We start from the raw sequence: 25,399 nt of genomic DNA, 5'->3' as shown, positions 1-25,399 counted from the left end.
CAATCCTATAATAAAGGAGGTTAATACAGTATAAAGCTGAGGGGACACAAAACCACTTTTTCAGGAACAGTGGCTTGAAATCTGGTTCCAAGAGACCAGGAGACCTCCTCTGAGGCCACTTTGCGGTATCAAACACCAAGTCTCCCTCGGTTTGCTGTGCAGTGGTCTGAAACCTAGTGGTGATAAAGTCATTATGCAAAAAGGGAATAGTTGATACTAAACTCCTGTTTCCCATGATTTACATAATACTGTAATTGATAAAATGTACTTTTTAAAAAAGATGAGTTGGCTTAGGTCTTATGTAACTCAGAGAGTTGAACAGGACAATCATTAACTTGTTTTTTTGGGTTAAAGGTCATCTGGTCGCTTTTAAATAGAAAAAATGTAAAAATCTAATTTTCTTTTTGGATGAATACAAAGAAAAATATGCTGCTAATGGGGAATTGATAGATCATGTTGCAAATTTCAAAATCAATATTTTGGGGATATTTTAGTGTTATGGATAGATAGATAGATATGTATTGTGATTAAAGTGATCTTGAGAATTACTTTAATGATGGACAACACTGTCTCTTTACACTGTACAGAGTTTCAGTGTCCATGTAACAAAGTCTGCTTACAACACTGACTGCAACACCAGAGCACCTCCATTTTAAAGCTTCCCAATAGCTTGCCAAAGATGGGAATGTTAACCATAAGTGACAGTCACAGATGCATCCGTTTTTGAATTTGAACACCATCTTTAAAGAATACAGTATTTGCTAATCAACACACTGAAGTTTGAACATGTTTTAAGACGGCACTCACGTTAAAAAAAATGGATGGGTCAGCATAGGATTCAATATACATACAAAAAATAAGAATGTGGCAACAAACATGTTCAATTCTGCAACTATATCCTAGGGTCGTTCCATTAAAGTTTAAACAACTTCCATAGAAAATATTTCATTTTTGGTTGTCACTTATAGACGCCTTGTCCTTGCATTAATTTAACATTTCCAGGTTAGTTCATGTGGCTTTTAAAAAGGGTGGCCAATGGAGGAACAAAACAACACATAACATCTTCTAACGAGTCAGTAAAACGAGGAGCGTGTTTATATATATATATATATATATATATATATATATATATATATATATATATATATTACACAGCACATACACACACATACATGTTTATTTAACCTGTAGAATGTTCCGTCGGTGGGTTGTTTTTATAGCTGCCGTTACTGTCAATGTAATTGTTTGTGTGTAGGGTATTGGGGAACACATGTCATTTTCAATGGTGATTCAAGCTGTACAAAAGCAAGACACTCATATTGTGGTAACCAACTTGCTGTCTTAGTTGATTTAAAGCTCACACTGTTGCTCCTGGGCCACTGTATATTTGAGATACAAAATCTTTAAAAGGGTTAAGTTACATTTAAATAGTTGATTGTTTATAGATGCCACAACCTAACCATAAAGATAATATTACACATATTTAAATTAATTTATAGATATGATATCGTTTTTACAAAGAAAATAATGTTACTAATCTATCAAGTAACAATTACAGTATTAGTCAGTAAATAAAACAAGATGCAGTTATATTGCCGTATTGTCACTTTTCAGACATTGTTTCTCTTTGAATTTACTAGCATAGAGAAAACAACTGACCCACAGTGGCAAAGGCATGTTCACAAACTTGCTATGCTCTGCTTCAGTTGGCTATTAGTTTACTGATACATCCATAATGCTTCTCAAATGAGCAGCCCAGACTTATTCCTCACACAGAGAGATAAGCTTCTCTTTTTAAAGCAGGGCTCAGACCAAGACTTTTGTCTCAGGATTGCATGGTTTAGGACTGATTCAGCATGTCATTCTCAGAAAAATAGAACTCTTGACACAATCCCCATTTAAACAATTACTGTACTGTCAAATGCTTTTATTGATTGAGCTTGACATTCACCAACCATTCAGAGCAGCTTGGATTCCTGATTCTTACCTTACAGTAAATGCCCTGTACCCTGGAATGTTCTGTTTGCTAGGACATGGCATGCATTCATTATCTTTGCTAGAAGGATAAGGCTTTGTCTGCTGCTGACACCTTCATTTACAACTGCATAAAGACTTGCTTGTGAGAAACAGAAACTTACCAGCTATTTTATTTTCTCTAGTACTGGGCCCAGTTGCTGTTTTAAGACAGCTTAAACATTACAAAAATAAACAAAGGTCATCAGACTGACAGCAAGAAGTGTGCCGGTTCATAACAAAGATAAAGAAAAAAGCAAAATAAGTCACTTTATTACAGAATTACCTATTTATTATTGGCATCTCTGTTAGTCCATGGTCCATAACATTATACTCTTTAAAATCCCACCCAACTGTGGCCTAAAACATTATATGAATGAATATAAATGAGTATTTTATTGTACAAAAACCTGTATTTTGAATTAACAAGATATCACACTAGTCTTAATTACCCCAGTGCTCGTTAAATATATCTTAATCTTTTATGTTCCGTATTATTATTATTCCTGTTTCTATGTATTACTTTTTTATTATGTTTTATTTAACAGCTGGGTAATAATTAATCATAATAATACCAGACAAGGAACCACCAGATATATTACAGTAGTTGTTGTGATCATTTCCTGCGATAATTATTATTGGAATTATATGTCAAGATTGTGCTGTATTTAATTTTCTGGATGCATTTTAGTTTTATTTATTTTTTCACTCGGTGGAAAAGCAGCTATGTTTTCCCTTTGTTCTTCATGTGGAGTGTAGGGATATTATTTACAGCTTCTGGTAATAAGGTCTCAGACTGGTTACCAAGGGCTGCAGACTGTTTTGTTTTTACAAATCAGCTGGTTGTTGACATCAATTTTTTTTTTTTTAACTGCTTAACCTCCAACACATTTTTTTCAGTGTAAAAAAAGCATCCTCCATCTTCCACAAGAACAGATTAATGAAGGTTAGCGTATATACAGCAGTTTTAAAGGCATTAGTAAGCAGTATTGGAAACAGACCATTCGTGGTGCAGAGGAAACAGTGTAGGTATTGGAAATGTACAAATCTGCAGCTAAATTTCCTGGTGTATCTGGGCCGTTGGTATTTGATTTTCTTTCACAATTTCACAGGCACTAGATATTCTATGGAACATACATGAGGTATTCCTAATAATGTACAACCTATTGCACAAACCCAAATCATTTGATATTCTTATGGGCAACGTTTAAAGTATGAAGCATTTTACTTGCAAAGACACTGTATGAATGAAAATGTCACACAAGTCAATTTTTTATTTTTATTTTTGCTGTACACTTACGACCCTGAACATGACTACAGTGGCTTGTTTGTTCGAACCAATGCTAGAGTAAAAATAAGCAGCATCTGAAAGCCGTCTGTCAACATGTACTGTACAATAACCCACTAATACATAACACAGAATGAAAGTTGTGCGCGAGATCGCATTGCAGATTTTTTTTGTGTGTGGGTGTCCACATTATTAGGAAAAATCCCTTTGCCCTGACCCTGCTTGAGCTGTTTATGTAACTGTGGCAGGGCGGAAGGTGAATGCCCAGCCTACATTTGTGTATTTTGTTTAAGCCTTTTATTTTGGCCCTCGTGCCCAGTTTGTTTGTTCCTGTGTTCTTTGTTTGGTTTTAAGCATGCAAGCTTAAACTGCAGCTTCCTTGTGTCTGAGTCTCTTTCCTGGCAGTACCATCTGGCCACAGCGCTATCCTGTTACAGTAACTGATTTAACAACTGAAAACATATAACAATATGTATTATTTGTATTGTATCATATGCTGTACAGCATGTGGTGTTAGTAGAAGTTATGAAACCGAACGTGGTTATACATAAACATAGTTCAGTAAAACAACTCCTTCAGGATTTAGATTTTTAATTCATAGCATGCTGTCCGTATGCTGCTCATCACACAAGACAATGGGCTCACACAGGGGCACTATTTATTTCAGTCGTCGCTATTCTGACAGCCCCACTTGCATGTGTTGCCTCTGTCAATGTAATCTGCTACTTCTTGATAGAAGTCTCTCTCACAATCCTGAAGACCCCCTGACCTGAATTATTTTCTGTTGTGCTCAGGCCTGGACAATCACTTTTCTAGGGGTCAGAGTGGGCCAGTGGTTTGTGGTACTTGCTTTGCATCCACACCCGGCGCATGACCACCCCTTTCCCCCGGTTCACCTGGAGGCGCCGGTCCTCCAAGTTTTGGATTTCACTCAAACCAGCATTCGAAAACAAATTGTGAACTTCATCTGTTCAAACAAAAAGAAAGCATGTTTACCCTTTCAAACAGATCCACAGCTACCATGTGTGGTACCGACGTCAAGTTAAATGTGCTTACCCAAAATACAATCAAAAGTCTATACTGCATCTGCTGAGAATACTGAAATAGGGCATGATTGTCCACAAAAATGATTATTTCTTGTTTATATTTTTAGTTTATAATAATCTTTTTTTTTTTCTTTAGCAAATGCAGTCAGACTTTAAAATTTGGTTTAAACAGACGCAAAAAGTTATTTTTACAAAAAATGTAATAATAAAAATGACCTTTTGTAAAAAAGTAGACACAGGTGCCATCTCCACGGACGTAGAAATTTTCAGACAGGCAGCGACCTAGAAAAAGAAATAAAAAACAGCTGCAGGAAAGGCATTGTGGTGTCAAAATACTATGATGTAACATACAGTATACACAGATGCCATCATGTTTTCATTATAGATGGGCTGATTAACTTTTTAAAGCAATGGTCAAGGCTTACTGACTTAAATGTAGATGGGCTAATCTGTCTGATGGAAAATACTGAAAAAGGATCCACCTGTGCTAAATGATGCTGGGATTTAATGCCTATTTTTCAAGAACTATGTCCTTCTAAATAGACTGATACACCAGGGAACTCATGTATTACATGTTATTAAATATTATTTGATGAACACCTATACTGATAAAATAAAAATAGAGTCCACCATTTCAGTTCAATCATATATCTGAAGTCTTTCTAAAAGTAACTAAACTATTGGTGATGTGCTTTTGTTTTTGGGTCCTTTTTCTACAGCATGGCTGTGTGCTCATCTATCCATTTCATTTTACGTTTAATTTTCACCTCGTGGCTTTAGCCTTTGTGGGGTTAGCATGCTTAATTAGCAAACACCCACCTTTGATATTCTGGTTAAATGCCTCCAGAATGAGCTTTGCTAGAGCCTGTAAAAGTGCTGGACAGAAGAACCAGAACAGTGACGAACCAGAAACAGTAGCTCTTAGTTGGCCCCACGTCATTAACATGACTCTTAGTGGGAGTGGGAGGTTAATAACATTTGATGCCTATCAATGCTAAAAAGGCTAAACAGTATCTCCAGGAAGTAAAAAAAAAAGGCTCTTGAAAAACCACAGGCCCTTGAGAAATGAATGCATTAAATGGATTAGAATGCTTGATTAGGTTTTCAAAATGATAAAAAAAGGAAAGTCAAGAAGTACCTCTTTTAAACCGAAGTTGTGACAGATCATATCTGCCATAATCTCTGAACAACAAGGTTCCCCCAGGCTTTAGTAATTGGGTCAATCTGTTTACAACTCCCTGCATTCTGTAGAATACGAGCAAGGCACATATTAATGATGAACAAGGTGGATATGTTTTAGTTTAATCAAACAGTAAAACGTAATTAGAGCCCATTAACATGGTCCTTAGCTGACCACCACCCAACGCAACTGGACCCTACAATCAAATCCATCCAAATGATTTTCAAGCTATTTTAAAAATGAACACGCCATGCAGTTGAGTCATACCCTGTACCAGGGTACATACTGTACCATTTACTTATTTTTAGAATTTTGTTTTAGAATACTATTACTTATATAATCCGGAACATGATTGCTAATAAAATCAAATATGCTCACTTAATCCCATTCCAAATAGACACGTCCTTATAATTGGAATACTAGGAATCTGTTTGGTGTTCTATGAAAAACGATTCCTATCATACACTGCAGGCAGACAGTAAATATAAACCTGTCTTCTCTGCCAATTCATTTATAGATTTGAAGAAGAACAAATTAAAAATCTAAATATGAATGCAGACTATAAGAACTCCTATTGAACCCTGAAGCGAGACTTGGCTGCCGGCTTATCCATATTCAGAATTCTGATAATCTGATAGCTAATAGCAGCTTCTCGATGCAATGAAATGTCACAGCTTGTTACAAAATGCAGTGAACCAAGCTCCTCAACCATTAGGATTTACATTAGAATATATCTAGATTCTCTCTGCAGTGACCTTGTTAAAAAAAAAATACATCTGTGTTACACAGATTATTTTAAGGACATTTCATACATTTTGTGGCTTGTTAAATCCAATATTTTGCAAAAAGTCAGTCTCCAACACATTGCCTTTGTTCTTTCTAAGTACAGTCCAATTACATTTTATTGAGTGCACAATGCAGTCATTACCTGCTTTGTCGAAAAAATATATTATTTGCAGCTGCGTTAAAAAGGCAACACAATCTGTCATCTCCAAGCCTTGCAAATGCTGTGCCGTTTGAAAATGGAAAAAACTGTGTACCAAATACTGTAATGCTGTTAGAAAAACAGAAAACTGTAGGTTCAACTACATTTTTAGATGCTCGTCTAAACTGTGGCCTGCTGCATGAGAAATGCTGATTTAAGCAGCTCTTTACAAGCAAAATGACTGCACCAGTTTATCAGATCTAGCTGAAATGGTGCTGTATCTAAAATAAACTTAAAAATGAGATTATCTTGGGGTATGTGATGAATTCACATTGCTAGGAGATGACAGCTGATAAATTCGCCTGCACTCATTTTGTCCTCTACCCTTCCCATACCTCTCAGGGTGAATGGAGGAGAGTACAAAGACAAGAAGAATGATATCCAGGCTCTCATCTGGAAAAGGGAAGGTGGCTGCTTCCTCGCACACATCATGAACAAAGGCATGACACTGAACCCGACTGTAGTTCTGGTGGGTCTGTTTTGATAAGAAAGTGGATTTAACAAACAGTAGACAGTGGATACAGGAAAGCTGTCTCTGGTTAACAAATCGACCGGAGTCACTTTGAAAATGAATACCTGAAACAAAACAGAATATGGAAAAAAAAACTGCACACCACTTGAGTAAAAAGCCATTTTTTAAACTATCACATGCAGTACAATGTCTACAATACAGTATTTATATTGTATATTTGTATTTCAATTTTGACAAACACTGTTCACATTTTGACTCAGATACTTAACATATAAACACCAGTTGTGGCTTTAAAAGAAACCGTTAATAACTCCTTCACAATATTTATAATGCTCAAAATCCCTAAATTCAAACTACTATATATAAATAGAGTATGTATGAATTTATTATCATTGTGTTATTTAAGGCAACTGTTAGGGCTTATCTTATAACCTTGTTAGACGAGTATTGTCAAGTCTGCATACATCTTCCAAACCTAAAAACTAATGAACAATATTTTATGTTGCAGAATGTGGGGTTCCTTCCTACCCTTGGCCTCTATTTTTGACCACTGTTCACCAAACCCACTGTATTGAAACCCTAAGGTAAAACACTAATGCACTCAACCACAGTGCCCCTTGCATGTTACAGAGAGTACTGCAGGGTATTTCAGTGGCTTGGTCTGTGTTTACCAAGTTACCCTTTTAATTTAATTTGAAGCAAATCTTACCAGTCTGAATGACCTCTATAGTTCAGCATCTCAGCAGATTGCTATATTTATGTGGTACATACTGTACAGTAAAATGTTGCCGGCTTCTGTCACTTGATAAAAAGGGGTGAGAATTACAAGAGCAGTGATTTCTGCTGTTCAGCGTAATAGACTGCATCGTGCATCATTTGAGCAGCCATTGTGACTGCCTGACAGGTCACCTACATTATGTGAGGTCTGTGTTCTTGAATTAGCACCTACCTTTACCAGCTCCACTGCCTGAGGTGAGAAGTCACAACAGTAAAGAAATACACTCTTGTCTCTGCAAGAAAACATATATATATATTTAAGTCACTAATTTAGTCATGAAAACAAAAACCACACCACCACCCGATATGTCATGGTTACCACTCCTTTAATGGTAAAGCACAACATGCATGAAGGGTGTCTCTTGTTATAATATATGCCATCTCGTGCAGTTAGGGCGAGACAATGCAAAGCTGAATTGCTTATACAATCTCTTATATAAGGCATTACGTCGTGCGTAAGTTGTCTCCTTTTGTATAAGGGATGTCATCCTGTGCCGCTTAGGCAAGAGGACCGTGCAGTAAAGCTATGTACAGGATGATGTCTGTATACAGCAGGTGTCCTGGAAATGTATCGGTAACTATTTTTAGCATTTCTAGTGGGAACTGTCTGACAGAAGGATGTGAAACATCTAGTCACACACCATAGTATCATAGCATTTTTAATTCATTTCACTACTGCACCGCTGGCCTCAAATGCACATCTCACATTTGTACACTGTGCAGCGCTTGACAATGCTGTATCGTGACCTTTTGTCTAATGAAACAGATGTATTTCACTTCCAGCTCTCTTTTCATTATTCAGTGTTTCTATATATGTATACAGAACAGATGAATATGTCATTTCCAACACTCATTGCAGCAGCCCATGTTTGCAAAGACTGCTTTCTGAGTACTGCCCTGGTCCTAACCCCTGCTCTGAAATCTGACGGTGTGGCTGTAGGCTTATAATGCATGCATATATCCAATGCTCTTCCACGCCCCCATCCCCGCCTCACAGTACTCACAACAGAATTACGTCCAGGCAGAATAAAAGCCCAGCTGGGGAACTAATCTGCAATCTCCCAATAGGAAAGAGTGTACCGAGAGCAATATGCCATTGGGGCTTGATTCACAAAGAATACAGTGCCGAGAAAGTTTGTGAACCCCAATTATAATTATGGAAATTCCTTTTTGAATCAAAAAGGAATTCTTGAATCAAAACCAGTCCTTTCTTAAATATCCAATAGGGTTTATATTAACCAATTCCATGTCTTTTGAAACAAAATGATGTATGAATTAGACAAACAATGAGTAATTAAGATTCAGGAGTATGTGAAAAAGTAAGTGAACCCCTGGTTTTATCAACTCAATTAAGTGGATAATTAGAATCTGGTGTTTAAATAATTAGGTCGATCTTCAGGGGTGAGTTTGGTCTTCACCATACAGGTGTGTGGAAACACATCATACCACGATCAAAAGAAATCTCTGAGGACCTCAGAAAAACAGTTATTGATGCTCATCAGTCTAGAAAGGGTTACAAAACCATTTCTAAGGATTTGGGGCTCCACCAATCCACTGTCAGACAGATAGTCTACAAATGGAGAAAGTTCAAGACCACAGTCACTCTACCCAGGAGCGGTAGTCCTACCAAAATCTCTCCCAGAACAAACCGGAAAATCATCAAGGAAGTCACAAATAACCCCAGAGTAACATCCAAGGATCTGCAGGCCACTCTCGCCTTGGCTAATGTGAGTGTTCATGACTCAACTATCAGAAAAAGACTGAACAAGAATGGTGTTCATGGAAGGATAGCCAGGAGGAAACCACTGCTTTCTGAAAAGAACATTGCTGCCCGTCTGAAGTTCGCCAAAGAGCATATAATTGATCCACAAGACTTCTGGAACAATGTTCTCTGGACAGACGAGTGAAAAGTAGAACTTTTTGGCCTCAATGAGAAATATTATGTTTGGAGAAAACCAAACACTGCGTTCGAACACAAGAACCTCATCCCAACCGTCAAGCATGGTGGTGGGATTGTGATGGTTTGGGGCTGCTTTGCTACCTCAGGACCTGGACAGCTTGCCATCATTGACACAACCATGAATTTTGCATTGTATCAGAAGATTCTAGAGGAGAATGTCAGGCCATCCGTCCGTGAGCTGAAACTGAACCGAAAGTGGGTCATGCAGCAAGACAATGATCTTAAACATACAAGCAGACCTACAAAAGAATGGCTACAAAAGAAATTCCGCGTTTTAGAATGGCCTAGTCAAAGGCCAGACCTAAACCCCATCGAAATGTTGTGGCAGAACCTGAAGGGAGCTGTCCATGCAAGGAAGCCCTCAAATGTCACTGAGTTGAAGCAGTTCTGTAAGGAGGAATGGGCCAAAATTCCTCAAAACCGATGTGAGAGACTGACCAACAGTTACAGGAAACGCTTAGTTGAAGTCATTGCTGCTCAAGGGGGTGCCACCAGTTACTGAATCTAAAGGTTCACATACTTTTTCACACATGGATATTGAATGTTGAATCATTTGTGGATAAATAAATGTTGAAAAAGTATCATGTTTTTGTGTCATTTGTTTAATCAGGTTATCTTTATCTATTATTAGGACTCAGAATAAGATCTAATAACATTTTAGGTTTGAAATATGTGAAACATGTGAAATATGTGAAAATCCTAAGGGGTTCACGAACTTTTTCTCAGCACTGTATATTCAGAATTCCAACAGAAAAAAAAAAATTCTCAATGTTACATAACCAAAAATACATAACTGTGGTACACGTAGGAACTCTTCGATTGAACACTCTTTTTGAAAAAAGCTTCAGAGAAAAGTATTTTGAAAAAACTCCGGACTTTAAAAATAAGGCAAAAAAAATAAAAAAGCATATTATTTCTATTACATTACACTTCCTTTTATAAACAGAGGTCGATTGCCCAAGTATGCACAGTAACTCAAGAAGGCAGCAACGTCGCACATTGAAACACAACAGGCTGCCAATGTATCTGCTTTTGTCATGCGTCTTGGGTTTTAACAAACCTAACGTTGTTAAACGGTCCAAACCATGCTGCACACACTGTTGTAAACATCACCACAATGTGGCTGCTGGTGTACTTAAAACAAAGTGGTACTTCATCTGAGGTTTCATTCATGAAATTATGTACAAAAGCCAAGGTTAAATGCTTCCTTAACATTCAAATAATTGCAAACACATTTTTCTCTTTGCCATGCCAAGATATCAGGACAAAATGTTCTATGCAGAGGAGGTGGTTGCTAGTAGTGGCATCAGTGGCTGGCATCAGGTTTGTGCAACATATCCAAGACTTGTAATATAAAAGATAGCCATTCAAAAAATTCATGACAAGCCACCACATATTCTTGCAAATAGAACAAAATAAGGTATGGTTATACCTTGTTCTTCTGGTAGATAATTAAAGTGAACTTCAACAGAAAGTGCTCTTTTAAATCCAAACAGATGCAGGCACTTTAAGGAGTAAGTTGGTTGGGTTACAAAAAGCTCAGATAAAAAACAATTGCATAGCAGCTAATCGGGGGACCTGTAATGTTTGCAACTCAAAGAGTAAGTAGCAGGGTTCCGAAAAATATAGCGTTACACATCCCCACGTGTTACTACAACTGTTTAAATAACGTAACTCATTTTTCTTTTCGCTGCCTAACGCACTGCTATAGTTCTTGTATAAAATGATTCTGCAGTGGCAAAGAAAATATGGTGGCAGATATCCCAGCTCAGCAGCTTGCAGCATTGTGACTGAATGCTTTGGCAGGTGCTGAAGAGCCTAAACACTTCTAGAGCTTCAATGACTAGTAGCTTTAGAAGTGTCAAAATAAATGACTGAAATGTACAGTTCATTTCTTCAAGCTCTAGTACAATACTGCCGTCTTTGTGGGGTGATGCTGACAGACAGAAAGAAAGAAATGTACAGCGTACACACAAAGAGACAGATGCATTACACAGACCAACCAACCATAAAAGATACAGTATGTTGCTAGGTAACACCATTACAAAGTAAAGCATACAAGGGTGATGTTAAACTAGCTGAATGCAAGCTCTAAAAGCTGTTCTCGATTCATACTTACTTCAAGGCATTCACAATAGGAAACGCACTGTTTCCAGCACCGCATCCAACCTGGGAATAAAAACGAAATTAAATGTGTCTTTCAAAAATGACTGTAATCTAGGAGATGCTAGATTTGAATTACAGCTTGTCCTTTACATCAACAAAATGCAGGACTAAATGTGGGACCGAACTCCTCTGAAGGTAACAATTTCTATACGATTTTATTACAAACATATTCTTCAAAGACACTAACACTCAAGTCTATTGCTATTGGCTGGACCTCTGCTTAAAATTAAAGCCCACTGTTTGACTTTGGGAGAAATCACATGATCTCCTGACCTCCATCAACCCTAAACAGCTGTCAAACTGTGGGGCAGCAACAATGGGAAACAATGGAAATGAGAGGATGCCTCTCCATAGAACTGGAGCAATATTAATAAGATCATCTGGAATGTGAATTCTTTCTAAGGTATGATTGAATAGCACAAGGCAACGAACCCATGAACCCTTTATCGACTGTGGCTTCAATCACAGATGTAATATTGTTGAGACATTTTTCTTGCTGTTAATGTAGAATGCTTCCTAAGCCCCCCCAAAAAAATTCTTTCATCAAAATGCTTTACTCTACCTCGAAGATCCTGAATGTTGCTTCACTACCTGGGAATGTATTCATCTTCTTCCACATCTCATTGTTTCTTCCAGAGCCTCCACAGGAACTAACAGCTCCATCAATCACTCCTCCTCTGTGCTCAGTGTGAAGACTGCTGTGTGCAGAAAACCTCTCTGACTGCTCAGGCTGTGGGTCCTTGCTGTTGCATAGCTCAGACTTACTGGCAGGAACAGCTACATTACACTGCCCTTCCTCCACACCAAACCCCTCTCGTCTGTGAGACAGAAGCTCTGGAAACTCAAAGAACAGCCAGTTGCGGTCTTTGAAGAACTTGTTTTGATGTGTCTTATAAAACTCATCCCAATATTTACCAGCTTCTTTATCATATTTATCTAAAATTAAAAAAAAAAAAATTAAAAATAACACAGGACACAGATGTCTTTGTGACTACATCCTTAAATTAAATGACTCAAGAAACAGGAGCAATTCATAAAGGCACCAGTGTGTATGTATAAAACAGATTTACAATTATTAACAAATCCAGTTATTGTTAACTGTAACAATCTATGAAAACCCTCTAAGTCCTCCATTAAATGGCTGTTCTTACTGTTTCAAATACTTCAGGTGTATTTACAAGACACATCTTTATTTTTCTGGATTTCAAACACTGGCAGTGTGGAGTAGTGGATAGGGCTCTGGGCTCTTGACCGGAGAATTGTGGGTTCAATCCCAGGTGGGAACACTGCTACTGTACCCTTGAGCAAGGTACTTTACCTAGATTGCTCCAGTAAAAACCCAACCCAATGGGTAAATGTATGTAAAAATAACTTGTAACAATTGTAAGTCGCCCTGGATAAGGGCGTCTGCTAAGAAATAAATAATAATAATATTCAATAATATTTTCACATTCTCTTTGTAGAAAATATTAACAAAAAAGCCTAAAGAGCAACTTGGCATGTGTGAGAAATGTCCCTCTGGTCTAATCTAGTACATTAGTAAGAAATATCAGAGAGAACAAATGTAGCATTTCTTACATCCAGTAGGGGTGGTGTTGCAGGGGGACAGGTTAAATGCTACACTCTTGTGTAGCAGATGTAGTTAGACATCGGCACTATATACAAGCCACCGGGGTGTTTTAATTGTAAACAACAACAAAAAATACATCAGCCAAGATGACTGTGATATTTTGTACCTGTATCAAGTTGCTCTTTAAGAATCTTCTCTAATCCTATTTACCTCGTTCCTCAAGAGGAATCTGGACACTGGAATTTTCAATGGCTTTCTTCCTTGCGTCTTCTTTTTCTTGATGTGACCACTGGACATGATCCCTGTAAAAAATGTAATTCTGTTGAAACTTTGTTTGAACTCTCTATGTGCTGTAACAGTTCATAACCCAGGACATAATTGATCTAGAGAGCTGCTGTTTGAGATTAGCAGGTTTCTTAACAGCCCCAATAACCAGGAATTACTATTTTTTTAATGTCAGTTTTTAATACTTCTAATACTAGTCTCTGATTTTCAGTTCATTAATACATACTTAAAATGACTACTACAATTAGATTTAAAAAAACACAATTATTATGTTACTGCAATGACTATTGATTTACTACAGAAGATAATTAGGAAGAACAGATTCACTGAGATGCATCTCCTGATGTCCTGTCCCTGCTAACAAGCTTTATTTTGGTTTCATGACAGATAATCTGCTAACCCTAATGGAGCACAGATTCTGAAATCAATATCTTTAAAACTCTTCTAAAGAAGCAGCGGTTTTAATATTTAAGGGAAACAATATCCATAAACGCACCACATATTATGTTCAAACACCTTCTTGGGATCAGTTAATATCCTTGCACCAAGGGGTGCGGTGGGTCGGTCACTACTCCAAAGTTTGCACTGTGGTCCAGCTTTTCTTTTCCATGCAATACTAGACAGGGTCTGAAAAAATGTGCAATGGCTCTTCAGCTTCATTTTCTGTGGGAGGAGGGGGAAACTCTTAGCATTGCAATTACCAAGTACAAGTACTTCAAAAAATACCTTTAAGGAACTAATAACCATTTTGAGAAGGTGCATGGTTTTTATTCTTCCACTCAATACCTATAAACCTTAATGATTAATAAAATGTAACCTTTGAATTGGTATGGCTTTCATGTGACCTGAAGAATTTCCTAAACTAGATTCTACAGCACAACAATGAAACTTGTTGCAACAGCTGACCGTGGGGAAGACCTTGTGAACAATTCCATTCCAATACCACAGTGTATAGAGTATTATTATGACATCAGAAGGTTTTAACATCAATCATTTTTGCGTTTTGTGTGGTATTCTAAAATGCAATACTCGATTGATCAATACCCACGCTTCTTAAATTATGTGATATTTTAAGATCGGTTATAACAGAGTTTTCAACCGTACACACATGCAGTAGGCTTTACTGTCACTCTGAATACACAAACTCAATACTTCTCACACCTCCCCAGTGAAAACTGAAAGATGTCAGTACATAATGTATACTCCACCTGACAATCCGCTCCCTCTTGGTTTGGCTAAGGTGTCTCATTAAACTCCCAATAAAACCTGGATTGGATCACACTGCTATGCAACAGGAGCATTATTTCCAGCTCTGAAAAAATCAAAATAAATTATTCGTGAACAAAATATTACAGAAAATGCATCCATATCCACTATCTTCAATGTTAATCATGCTAGACCAGTCACATCTATTGCTGGGTAATGCAAAACGAAGTATAAAGCGCAAAGGCGTCGCAACGTTGTAAACCTGTCACACGGAAGAAAACCCGTTAGAGGGCATAGGGCGAGGTTAAACTTCAGAGCAACGTTGGTGGGAAATGTAGTCTAATTTTTAAAACACATAATCCAGAAAAGCCACACAAATGTCTTTGAAAAACTTCAATTCCCATAAGACAACGGGCTTAGTGCTTGTGCGTTCCAAGGGTTGGTCCGGTCTCATCTCGATAGTTAGTTCCACGGTTTAAAAAATGTGATCGCCTGAATGTGAAGGTAACTTGATCAGCGTTTTCCTCGATAAATGAGCCTAACTTAATGTTAAACACATTTAATCATTACAAGAGGGCTGTTTCTTCTTATTGTAGTTATAAAAAGTGATCTCCAATTGTATTTATAATTTGCAATATAACAATAAGCAGGATGTTTTGAGAAGCACGTAAACATCTCTCTATGTAGAATTTTTATCTGGTAGACATAATAAAAGACTAAGTCTGCTATCTGCTTGAATTTACCAGTATACATTTTTAAGAGTAAGAAAATGTCCATATTCTGACTCAATTGATTGGGGTGATGAAATATGACAGTCAAGTAATTGCATCTGACAATAAGCTACCAAAAAATGTAGCTACAGAAAGTGTAGCTTCAATTAACTTCCAATAGATCTGTTAGTTTGTTAAATATCCAAAATCATGTTGTCGTAAATGGTATTATCGATGGATAGTGAATATATTCTGAACAATTATTTTAAAATTCTGTTTGTTTTTTTCTGAAACCCAGAATTTATAAGATGTGCTTATTTTGTGTGTGTGTGCTTTTAGAGGAAAGGAGTTGAAAGCAGACATCCCTACAAAGCTGCTGTTAATGCAATCAGGATCAAATAGCTCTGGGAATGAGTTCAGGTGCAGCAGGTATCCAGACACCAGGAAAAAGGACAGTAAAACATGGGCCCTACCCTGCATCGGAGAAAAAAAGAAGTGTCTGTCACTCTCTTTCCTCAAGATCAATTGGCTTGTTTAAGAATGACGCTGGGGCATTGTACCGAGAAAACCTGACAGTCCTGCGTAGTCTTGTGTGCCAGGTAACCTTTTCGGTTCACAGGTTGCCTTTGTTGTTTATTCTGCAAACAATTACAAGATTGAATTCGGAACAACACAAATGCTTTAGAGTACTGTGATACTGTCAAGGAAATACATTTCTGTAAATCAAATCAACAAACGTTTTTTTTACGTGACCTCTGAAGGCTGCCAAATAGATAGATAGATAGATATCACACTCCTACAGTAACACTAATCAGCCTAGAGCTCCATTAACACTAACCACAATCCAGTATCTGCACCAGTATGATTCTTTGGAAAATGAAATAGCATCAGTCACTAAGTCATTGAATGTATATGCATATGTCAAGTGTCTTTTGAGAAAGAGTGTTGCAGGTAGTATTGATGAGTTTCTGATGGCCGAATGTGATAGTTTCATTCTGATCAAAGACAACATATCACCAACATTTGAATTCCAGGATAAAGACTGTGGACTATTTGGGGTCTACAACTTTACCCCACACTCTACCACACAAGTAAAATTTAAAAATGTCCTTCACAAGGATTTTGCTCCCTTAAAACTAATGCACATATGAACTGGTCCTGTTAGAAACAGAATGGAGAATATGATATGATCCCACCCCTATCTCTGTATTTCTGCATATTTCTGAGACCCAGATTGAGTAAAAAAATGTTTTTTTTGTTTTTTGCATATAATGTCAAAGTGGTCTGAATGCTTTTAGAGCAATAACTGTACAACACATTTGTCATACTTCTTTAGGATACCACTACATTCAGAAATGTTTGGACGAAGCGGTCTAAATCCCCTATCGAGTATGAAAAAGGAAGAATTTACTTAGAAAATTACAGGTGCTGTTATAGTAGGTAATGTAATATTCTATCTCCTAGTGGGTTTTACTTACCTCCCCATTTACTTTTTGTGTAGTATTGGAAAGTAAAAAGCATGCTGGTTCCTTCCTTGTCATTATTTGTTAAAACCCCATGAGAAAAAAAAAAACAGTTAACTTTTTTTTGACTTCCAATATAGTTCGGTTTGACTGTAAAATGAAGACACGCTGTAGCTATCACATGTCGAGTGTGACTGTTTAACCTGTAGTAAATTGATAGTAAAAGCATGGCTCAAACCACTGTGCAAATGGAAACTCTATTCCAACTTCTGAAACCTGACTACCCTTATCTTGAGGTTGAAAATGTTTCTGTTCTTACAGCATTGCTCTGAAGCCAGAACTTCTCTATGAACTTCCAAAGTGTTCCAAGTTAGAGAAGATTGAAGATGCCTTATTGTGTGAATGCCCGCTGGTAAGATTTCTTGTTTTTTCAAAGGTGATTTACTATTGAAAATAATGGAAGAATTACATTGAGTAAGCTGACAACTAGTGTAAAAAATACACTAATATTAAGCCTATACTAAATGTCTACTATTGTTGATCACAGTGCTTAATTTTTTATACAGTTACATTAACAAAGTGTGGTTTTCTCTATAAACCACAGAGTTAATTAATCTATTAATGTGATTGTAACTTAACCTGTGCAGTGTGTGTTTGTCTTGTCATAATTATAATCACAATAGTACAGATAAAGTCAATTCAAACTGAACAAATGTTAACAAATAACCAAATCAATGAAAGTGGTGCTTTATAAAAACAAAGCATCTTTTAAACTGGCAAGGACAGAAAGGAAATACCACCCCTGGTACCTGGTGGGGTATTCTTGCTTTGATGTGCATTCAGACCACTTTATATTGCAGTAATGGTATAATGAACGCTAGGTGGCAGCACTGCTGCAGAAACACATGTCCCCTGCCAAAGTTAAGTTATATGTACAGTTGATTGAATAGAGTTGCTGCAGTGCTAGGTTTACATTTTTGTCTTTATTTTTTTAAGGGAGAAACGCTACCAAAGTCATCGGACCACAAGCCCTGCTTACTGGCACTTACAGCAAATAACTGGCTTTATCGCTTGTCTGGCCAAACAGGAGCACTGTTAGAAAGTGTGTATTTGTCTTCTCAGTACAAATTCAGGTAACACTTTTCATTTGGATGTTGTCTTGTTTTCCTCGTAACCTTAATCAAACATTAATACTATAGCCTTTTGTGTTAAAAAATAGTAATTGTGAGCCAAAGTGAGGAGTTTAATACACAATACTGTTGTGTTCGGCAAATAGGATTTCAAGTGGTAATAACAGGCGGATTAGGGAAACATAAGATATGCTTACATTCCCTTTGGTTTTTAACAGGTACTTAGAATGGGATGTGCCTCAGGAAACTATGGTGATAAAGTCAGTTCAGAAGAAACTGGTACCAATGACTAGACATGTAAGGATAATCAATATGTATTGTTAATTGTGAAGTGTGTTCACATGTAATAAAACTGATTTCATAATCTAATGTATATGAATGAGTTATTAAGAAATTAAAAGGTTGATTCTTCATTATTTGACCCTTTTTTCTTGGTTTGTATGATTGTTCATAAAGTCCCTACATGTAATTGTGAGTGTAGTCATGTGTTGTGTCTTAACATTATGTTGTTGCGTAAATGAATCCATGTATGCATCACCATACCATACCATTGATGTTTCAGGCGCTGCTGTGTTTGGCTGTATTCAGAGTCCTGCCTCTCACTCTATTGGGGATGCTGGAGATCAACAAAAGAGTAAGACTCAGCCCGTATAAAAGCAGAGCAAAGTGGAATAAAGCATAGTGAAAGCATGGTAAAGCATACTGTAGGCAAGCATTGTAAATAATAGTGAGGTATTCTAAAGCATAATAACAAACAAGGCATACCAGGGTAAGCTATGATAAATGCAGAACATTTGGGCATGGGGAAACTACAGGGCAAAATGACTATGGTACACTTTTATAAGGGAATACTTCTGTGAAATAGGTGGCCGTGCCAACAGAATGGATAAGCACCAGATAATGAAGTTTACAAGTATAGTTGGGAGAAAGAAGCAAAATAATCCATTCTGTTAATGTTTGATACTATCACTATGGTCCTGAAATATAAATAAGACTACAGTACTGCCTAATGTACATTGAAATATCACATCCCTACAACAAGGCTATGTGTGCAATATATTAAATAAACTACTGTTCCTATTAGAATGATTTAACACAATTCCTTTTAGTATATTGACATTATTTGTGGATTTTTCTCATTAGGTTTTTGGGAAAAGTGTTGTGGATGCCATGATATCTCACGGGTTACTTATTGTGACTCACAGCATGGGGCTGGTCAGGCTCTACAGCTTGGAACACATTACTGAGCAGGTAGAGGAATCTGATCCACTGAGGCTCCCCTCATTGACATACATTATTTCACAAATGTGTTCAATCCTACGCTTTGCTGTTCTTCAAATGTGGAAGGATTGTTAAAATTGGAGGTTATGACTGCAGACAATAACACGATATTTTCTTTATGGAACGAATTCACATTTTAGACTGTGTAATGTAACTCATTTGCATGTACCGAGTAAAATATTCAAAAATGCATGATATTCTTATTTTATAGGACAGTTAGAATTGTACAGGTTTTCTTGTGGGTTTTTTTTTTTTTTTTTTTTTCAACCAGTTGAAAAAGGTCCTTCTCCACCAACAGTATAAATGATCCAGGAGCCAATGAGCTGCTTAACAGCAATAATAAACGTCCATGTAAGCAAGAGAGCATTCCAAATGTAGCTGTACACACAGTGCATAGTATCAACACCAATTGTCAAATCCAGGCATTGCTATCTCCAACAAGCTGAGTAATGAAACTAAACCCAAACTAACATATACTATAGTACTTAGGAAGATGCATTAAAGTACAATCTCTCACAAACTTTTGTTTGTCACTTGCAGTTCATGCTAAAGAAATTGGTACTTGGGGAGAAGTCTGAATGGAACGGAACCACTGGTTTGGTTGGTGAGGCTCCATTTGGCATACCCTTAAACATACAAATAAAAGGTAACATACTTTAAAAATGTATTTTTTTACCAGGAGTCTTTTAAGAGGTGAAGATGGGAGTAAACCTAGTCAATCATCAATTCTACAACTGTGCTGTTACAAAGCAGTGGCTGTATGCAAAACTGAGCTACAGTAGAAGGTGGTAGTATTTAATACTAATACATTTCCATTGGTTTTGTGGGTAACAATATGTGTGAAAGCAATCATGTAGGTTGGTAATCCTGATAGTTCTTGTTTTGAACAGATTGCCCTCCTTTACTGTTTGAAGTATCGTGTCTGGAAAATGCCTTTCAGATTGGTGGTTTCCCCTATCATTACATCATCACTCCTAAACAGAAAAGACAGAAAGGCTCTTATCATATTTGTTCACTGAAGGACAACAAATTGGTAATTAGCATTTGTTAACTCAAAGCCTCTTTTGAAATGTGCTTCCTCTTCTATTTAGAAACTTTTCTTAAAGAGATCAGTTTCAGTAAAAAACTACAAAATTCAAAAAAAAAAAAAAACAAGACATCTGTTGGCTGATTTATGTTGTGATGTTAAAAATTTAAACTCTCAGCACTATATATTTTACTTGTACTAGCTCTAAGCCAGTGGATTTAAAATTTACATTAACCTTAATTGCTAATCTCTTCATGTTATTTCAATTGTGTAGGCAAAAAATGGAGTCCAATTTATGGAGTGCTGTTCACTGGAATCTGACTGGATATATTTTCATCCCGATGATTCTGGGCGGATTGTGCATGTTGGACCAAATCAAATCAAGTGAGTAAGAAATGTAAAATGAATTAGTCAGCAAAGTCTGACATTGCTGTTCCCAGCAACCTATCAACTAAATGTCTGGAATAATAAATTGGTGACATGTCTGCATTTCCATGTCTAAGTGATGCTTTACATCCGTTCAATTGAGAATTAATGCTGAAGCTTCATTCAGTGTTTTGAAGGTTGAAGAAGCACAGGGGAGCCAGTGTCAGGTTGTACAAGACTTTGCCATTGCAGCTAAGCGAGAAAATAAAGTAAGTTATTTTCAGTGAATTTATGAATGTATGTTTTTTGCCGGGGGGTTTTGTAGTTTATATAACCAGAAGGATACTGATGCCAGTGGTTGTTCTAAGAATTTAAAAGGGAAGCACCTACTTGGGGTTATGGAATCTAAAGGATCATTTTTTGCCGTATGAGTCATTATTAAGTCACAAGCCTTGTGTTAAGGTCATTTCTGAACGCCGAAGGAAAATAGCCAGCCCTAGAGAGGATCCCATTTCTTGCAGTATTTAAATTCTTATTTAACTGCAGGTGAATGCTGTCACAGTCACAGCTTCGGGTCGAGTGGTGAAAACGAGATTTAAACAACTTGATGATGACCCAGACCAAGAGGTAATTTAAGATAAGTGAAGATGTTGCCTTTTTGTTTTAAGTCTGCCTGTGCTTTTTATATGGCCAGATTGGCTCCACCTTACTTCAGGACACTGGTAGTGCTACTATATATATATATATATATATATATATATATATATATATATATACTCTATCAGGGCAGGGGCCCTGCAAGTGTAAAAATGTTTATTTTGTGGCAGGGACAGGATGAAAAGGCAATTGTTTTTGTTTAATTTCATTGTTTATTCCTGAAAAAAATGTACTATATAAAAGTAAAACCTACGTTTGGTTTATGTGCGTTTGTTTAAAATTGTTTGTATGTTTTGTATGTCAGATAGACAGCTTAGCTGTCTTGCTCTTTAGTCTGGGTCCTGCATCATAAATGTTTAGTAAGTGCTCGGAAGAGCTAGGTTTTGTTTGTTTGTTTTGTTTTTGTATGATAAAAGTGTGCCTTTTAGTTTCTGGGTCACATTTTTATAGGGGCACGAACCCGAAATTAAGGCCAGTTCTGTTACAAGATATATATATTCTTCGTTGTTTATTGCCCATGTGTTTTCTAATTAGACCTTTAGGAATGTGGAGTATGAAGGTGAGCTGGACCTGTTAGCAGTGATCCAGACAGAAACTGAAGGAAAGGCCCTCATTGGTCTCTATGACAACCAGACTGGTGCAGTAATAAAGGACATTGCTCTGGCAGAGTCCTGGGATGTGGTAAGTTTGTACTGCCCTACCATGCTGCAGTATATTAAAGTAATTTAGAAACTCAACTAAAAAAAACAGTAAATAATAAGAAAATGAATGATCACTTTGAATACATTTGACTTATGTCATCCAGGTTATTTCAACAAACTGTAGACAATAAAAAGGGGTTCACAAAACAATATCCTTTATTCCTTGGTCATGAAATTTCTTACAGAAAGGATAAACATGATAAAAGTAAGATGTAAAAGATAGTGCATTCCTAGATTTGTTTGAAATGTCATTAACAGCTGTTTAATTTTTCCTTTTTTAGACCTACAGCCAAGTCTTGTTCTTTGAAAGAGACACGATTGTGCACATTGAACAGGAGCCAAACAGCAACTTCAACTGTTACGTTTACAAAATGACCCGAGACACCACCGATGAAAAAGAACAGCAGTAACCTTGACATACGTGAACAGTGAAATGTGTGTGGTGCCGAGTCTATTTTATTATTGCTTTAAAAGACACCTTTCTCTAAATACTCTTTCCTACCAGAATTATTTTGTTAGTAAATATTATGCATAATAATACAATGCCTGTATAATGTGTAAGACAATGCCTGTATAATGTGTTATTATAACTAAGTTTGATTTAAACATTCAGTTGCAGGTTCAAATAAATGAGTGTGATTCCTTATTAACTGACATGTACAGAAGACATTTGTTATACCAGTAATAGAGCTACAGTATAACGACTAGAACCTAATGTAATGCAATCTACACTATTCTAACTTTAAGTATGAACCCACCTATATAGTTATATATTGATTACTTTATTGAATTGTTCTTCCAATAATATTCAATTTAATTCATAAGTAAAGTGTTTCCTTATTTTCAAGAATAATTAAATCAGATCATTTATACCACCACATCTACCTGATAGCAAGCTGTATATACAGTACCACAGTCACCATCTTGTTGAGCTTGACACAGAGTATTGGGCCATCCCTTGAACACCACACATAGCATTCCTGGATTTGCAGTAATAAGGCTGACCGCACTGCATAATCCACTGTAATGTTCAAATATTATGGGTATGTTTTTGACATTCACTCTGTAGAAGATCAACATACAATCAGCATACTCTGTGATATCTGTCAACAAACCTGTGCTGTCCTTATTGGTTACTAACCTAGATTAAAAATATTACTCCGGAACCATTTTTCCGGAGTGTTTATGTAATTAACGTAATGAGTGCTATCTGGTGCCTTTGGCAATCGGGACATGTTTTAAGTTTTGTGGGAAAAATCTTGGGACACAGTCAGGGTGGTTCAAATCAGGTCGCCAAATGCGACCTTCAGTATTAATATGGCCAGTAGATTTTACCATAAAGTCGCCAAGTTGGCGACTAAGCATTTACAGGATGTACAACATAACTTCAGTTCTGTTATAAATTTTCTTCTGTAATGGCTTTCTTCTTAACTGTCAATATCTGCATCGTTCCGTTCATCTCGCAGACCCAATCCTTTCATGGAACTAGGCCCTTTTTCTTGTTTCCATAGCAAGTTAGGGTAGAACAGTGGGAATTATCATTACGAAATTCATTCTGCGTTGTCGCAGTTCGGAAGAGACTGCTATTGCCAACTTGAAGAACATTAAGAAACTAAAAAACTTTAAAAGCAAGTAGATTCCCCTCACCCAAACAACAACAAGGGATGAAAGGCGTGTTGAGGTGCCTGTGGTGCCTTAGGACAGAAAGAAATGTGTTCACTTCCCTGGAATTTTTATATAGTTATCTTCCCTGGCATTTGATTCATATAGTTCTGTTTCCAGGCATTTTATGTATAAACTTTACTCACTGGCCTTTTATGCACACAGAAAATAGTTACCTGGCATTTAATGGAAAGAGTTCCCTGACATTTATTGTATATAGTTCTCTGGGATTTTATGGAGTTAGTTCTCTGGCACATCGATTGTATATAATTCCCCTCCCACAATTTAAAAGATAATAAAAAAAAAAAACACCCATTACATGAAAACAAAGCATACAAAAGCAATGTGTGTGCAAAATATAGATGTCTCCTTATATTGTCCCCGTTTGAAATTGTTGACCACCATAAAGTTCACTTGACCACCAGGTTTTGAAAGCTAGTGGCCAAATGGCCACCAGCATCTAAAGTGATTTGTCCCACCCTAGACACAGTACTTGGAATGAGATTTAATGGGAGGGAGAGTAACATGGGTTCTATAGCATGTAATCTGTATTATACAATATATGGAAATTACATCACATGAAATAAAAAATAGCTTCCTTATTCTTATTTAACTACATATTTATAAACTTTTAGGATTTTTACCAAAGTGGCTAGAAAGTTGGCTTGTGGTTTGAATCATACAGGTGCAGTGGTACTCCAAACATTCTATGTACTGTAGTTCTAGCAACGCAATACAACACAAATAAGTGCGTTCCTGCAAAGATTACTGGTTAGATTTGCAAATCAAAACAAACAAACAAAAAACAAAAGCAATTATCAGTAACCATAAAATAAGTCAATATTAAATCTAAAGCACACGGGAGACAGACTGATATTTGAACTGTATTTTTCCTGTCATTTAGGGCCTAATCGGAGTCCATTAAGGGTGAAAGAGGCGATAATCACATTTAATTACAAAGGTAATTCGATTTTTTTTTGTTGGCAGGCAGATTAAGTAAACTTTGTCTTGTTTACAGAAATGTCTTCCCGTAGCTGGGTCGTCACATTCTAAATTCAGTATGTTTCAACTGCTTAGTTTAATTTTTTCCACTGTTTCCACTTTATTTTTTCTTGTGGACCGTGTCCTTTTAAACAAAAGGCAAACGGCGTTTTACATAACATAACAGATTTGTCTATTTGAATTCCGACCTTCATCTTTACCCAAAAAACACTGAGTTTTAGTTTGTGAGGTTAAGAAAGCACCACTGTTTAACTAAGCCCCTTACATGCTTTGAATCCAATTCACTAAAAAGACTCTGCACTGGTAAAAATGCCTTGGGCCCTATATTTACGGATTGAACTGCGACAGTTTTTTGATTTTAGATCATAGGTGAATATATTATAAGCAGTTGGGTCAGTTTTCTTGAGCCACTTCATTTTTTATTACATTTTTATTCCCTAGAAAAAATCCTG

The 25,399-nt window shown here is 36.7% G+C and overlaps 2 protein-coding genes across 3 annotated transcripts; one reads left to right on the top strand and one right to left on the bottom strand.

The window, feature by feature from the left end:
• Positions 1-3,278: 3,278 nt before the first annotated feature.
• mettl8 (methyltransferase 8, methylcytidine) lies at positions 3,279-15,244 on the bottom strand. Its single transcript, XM_059033689.1, has 10 exons — positions 14,951-15,244; positions 14,239-14,405; positions 13,668-13,759; positions 12,450-12,823; positions 11,841-11,890; positions 7,934-7,994; positions 6,848-6,987; positions 5,486-5,592; positions 4,564-4,629; positions 3,279-4,268 (listed from the first exon to the last, which is right to left on the bottom strand). Exons 2-10 carry the CDS (start codon positions 14,400-14,402, stop codon positions 4,114-4,116), a joined length of 1,209 nt encoding a protein of 402 aa, XP_058889672.1. The 5' UTR covers positions 14,403-14,405; positions 14,951-15,244; the 3' UTR covers positions 3,279-4,113.
• Positions 15,245-15,342: 98 nt separating this feature from the next.
• Positions 15,343-22,892, top strand: dcaf17 (ddb1 and cul4 associated factor 17). 2 transcript variants are annotated; one of them, XM_059033688.1, is made up of 15 exons: positions 15,343-15,452; positions 15,998-16,257; positions 16,995-17,083; positions 17,443-17,533; positions 18,118-18,254; positions 18,470-18,548; positions 18,814-18,885; positions 19,395-19,502; positions 20,073-20,178; positions 20,423-20,565; positions 20,834-20,943; positions 21,113-21,194; positions 21,472-21,552; positions 22,117-22,263; positions 22,565-22,892. In XM_059033688.1, exons 2-15 carry the CDS (start codon positions 16,069-16,071, stop codon positions 22,691-22,693), a joined length of 1,563 nt encoding a protein of 520 aa, XP_058889671.1. In that variant the 5' UTR covers positions 15,343-15,452; positions 15,998-16,068; the 3' UTR covers positions 22,694-22,892. The 2 variants fall into 2 exon arrangements, with proteins under 2 accessions (XP_058889671.1, XP_033899928.3); XM_034044037.3 differs by having other exon boundaries at positions 16,995-17,098.
• The last annotated feature ends 2,507 nt before the right edge of the window (positions 22,893-25,399 follow it).

Source organism: Acipenser ruthenus, chromosome 11 (genome assembly GCF_902713425.1).
Source record: "Acipenser ruthenus chromosome 11, fAciRut3.2 maternal haplotype, whole genome shotgun sequence".
NCBI classification, from domain to species: Eukaryota; Metazoa; Chordata; class Actinopteri; order Acipenseriformes; family Acipenseridae; genus Acipenser; species Acipenser ruthenus.
Note: the sequence above shows the minus strand (reverse complement) of the source record. Positions and strands in the feature narration are given on the sequence as shown.

Coding starts and splice junctions, on each gene's coding strand:
- mettl8 (XM_059033689.1), bottom strand. CDS start 14,402: ATGAAGCTGAAGAGCCATTGCACATTTTTTCAGACCCTGTCTAGTATT. Junction 5,593..6,847: donor TCCTCCATTCACCCTGAGAG/GTATGGGAAGGG, acceptor CGTATTCTACAG/AATGCAGGGAGTTGTAAACA. Junction 4,630..5,485: donor ACAACTTCGGTTTAAAAGAG/GTACTTCTTGAC, acceptor TTCTTTTTCTAG/GTCGCTGCCTGTCTGAAAAT.
- dcaf17 (XM_034044037.3), top strand. CDS start 16,069: ATGAGTTCAGGTGCAGCAGGTATCCAGACACCAGGAAAAAGGACAGTA. Junction 17,099..17,442: donor TACAGGTGCTGTTATAGTAG/GTAATGTAATAT, acceptor CTGTTCTTACAG/CATTGCTCTGAAGCCAGAAC. Junction 21,195..21,471: donor CAGCTAAGCGAGAAAATAAA/GTAAGTTATTTT, acceptor ATTTAACTGCAG/GTGAATGCTGTCACAGTCAC.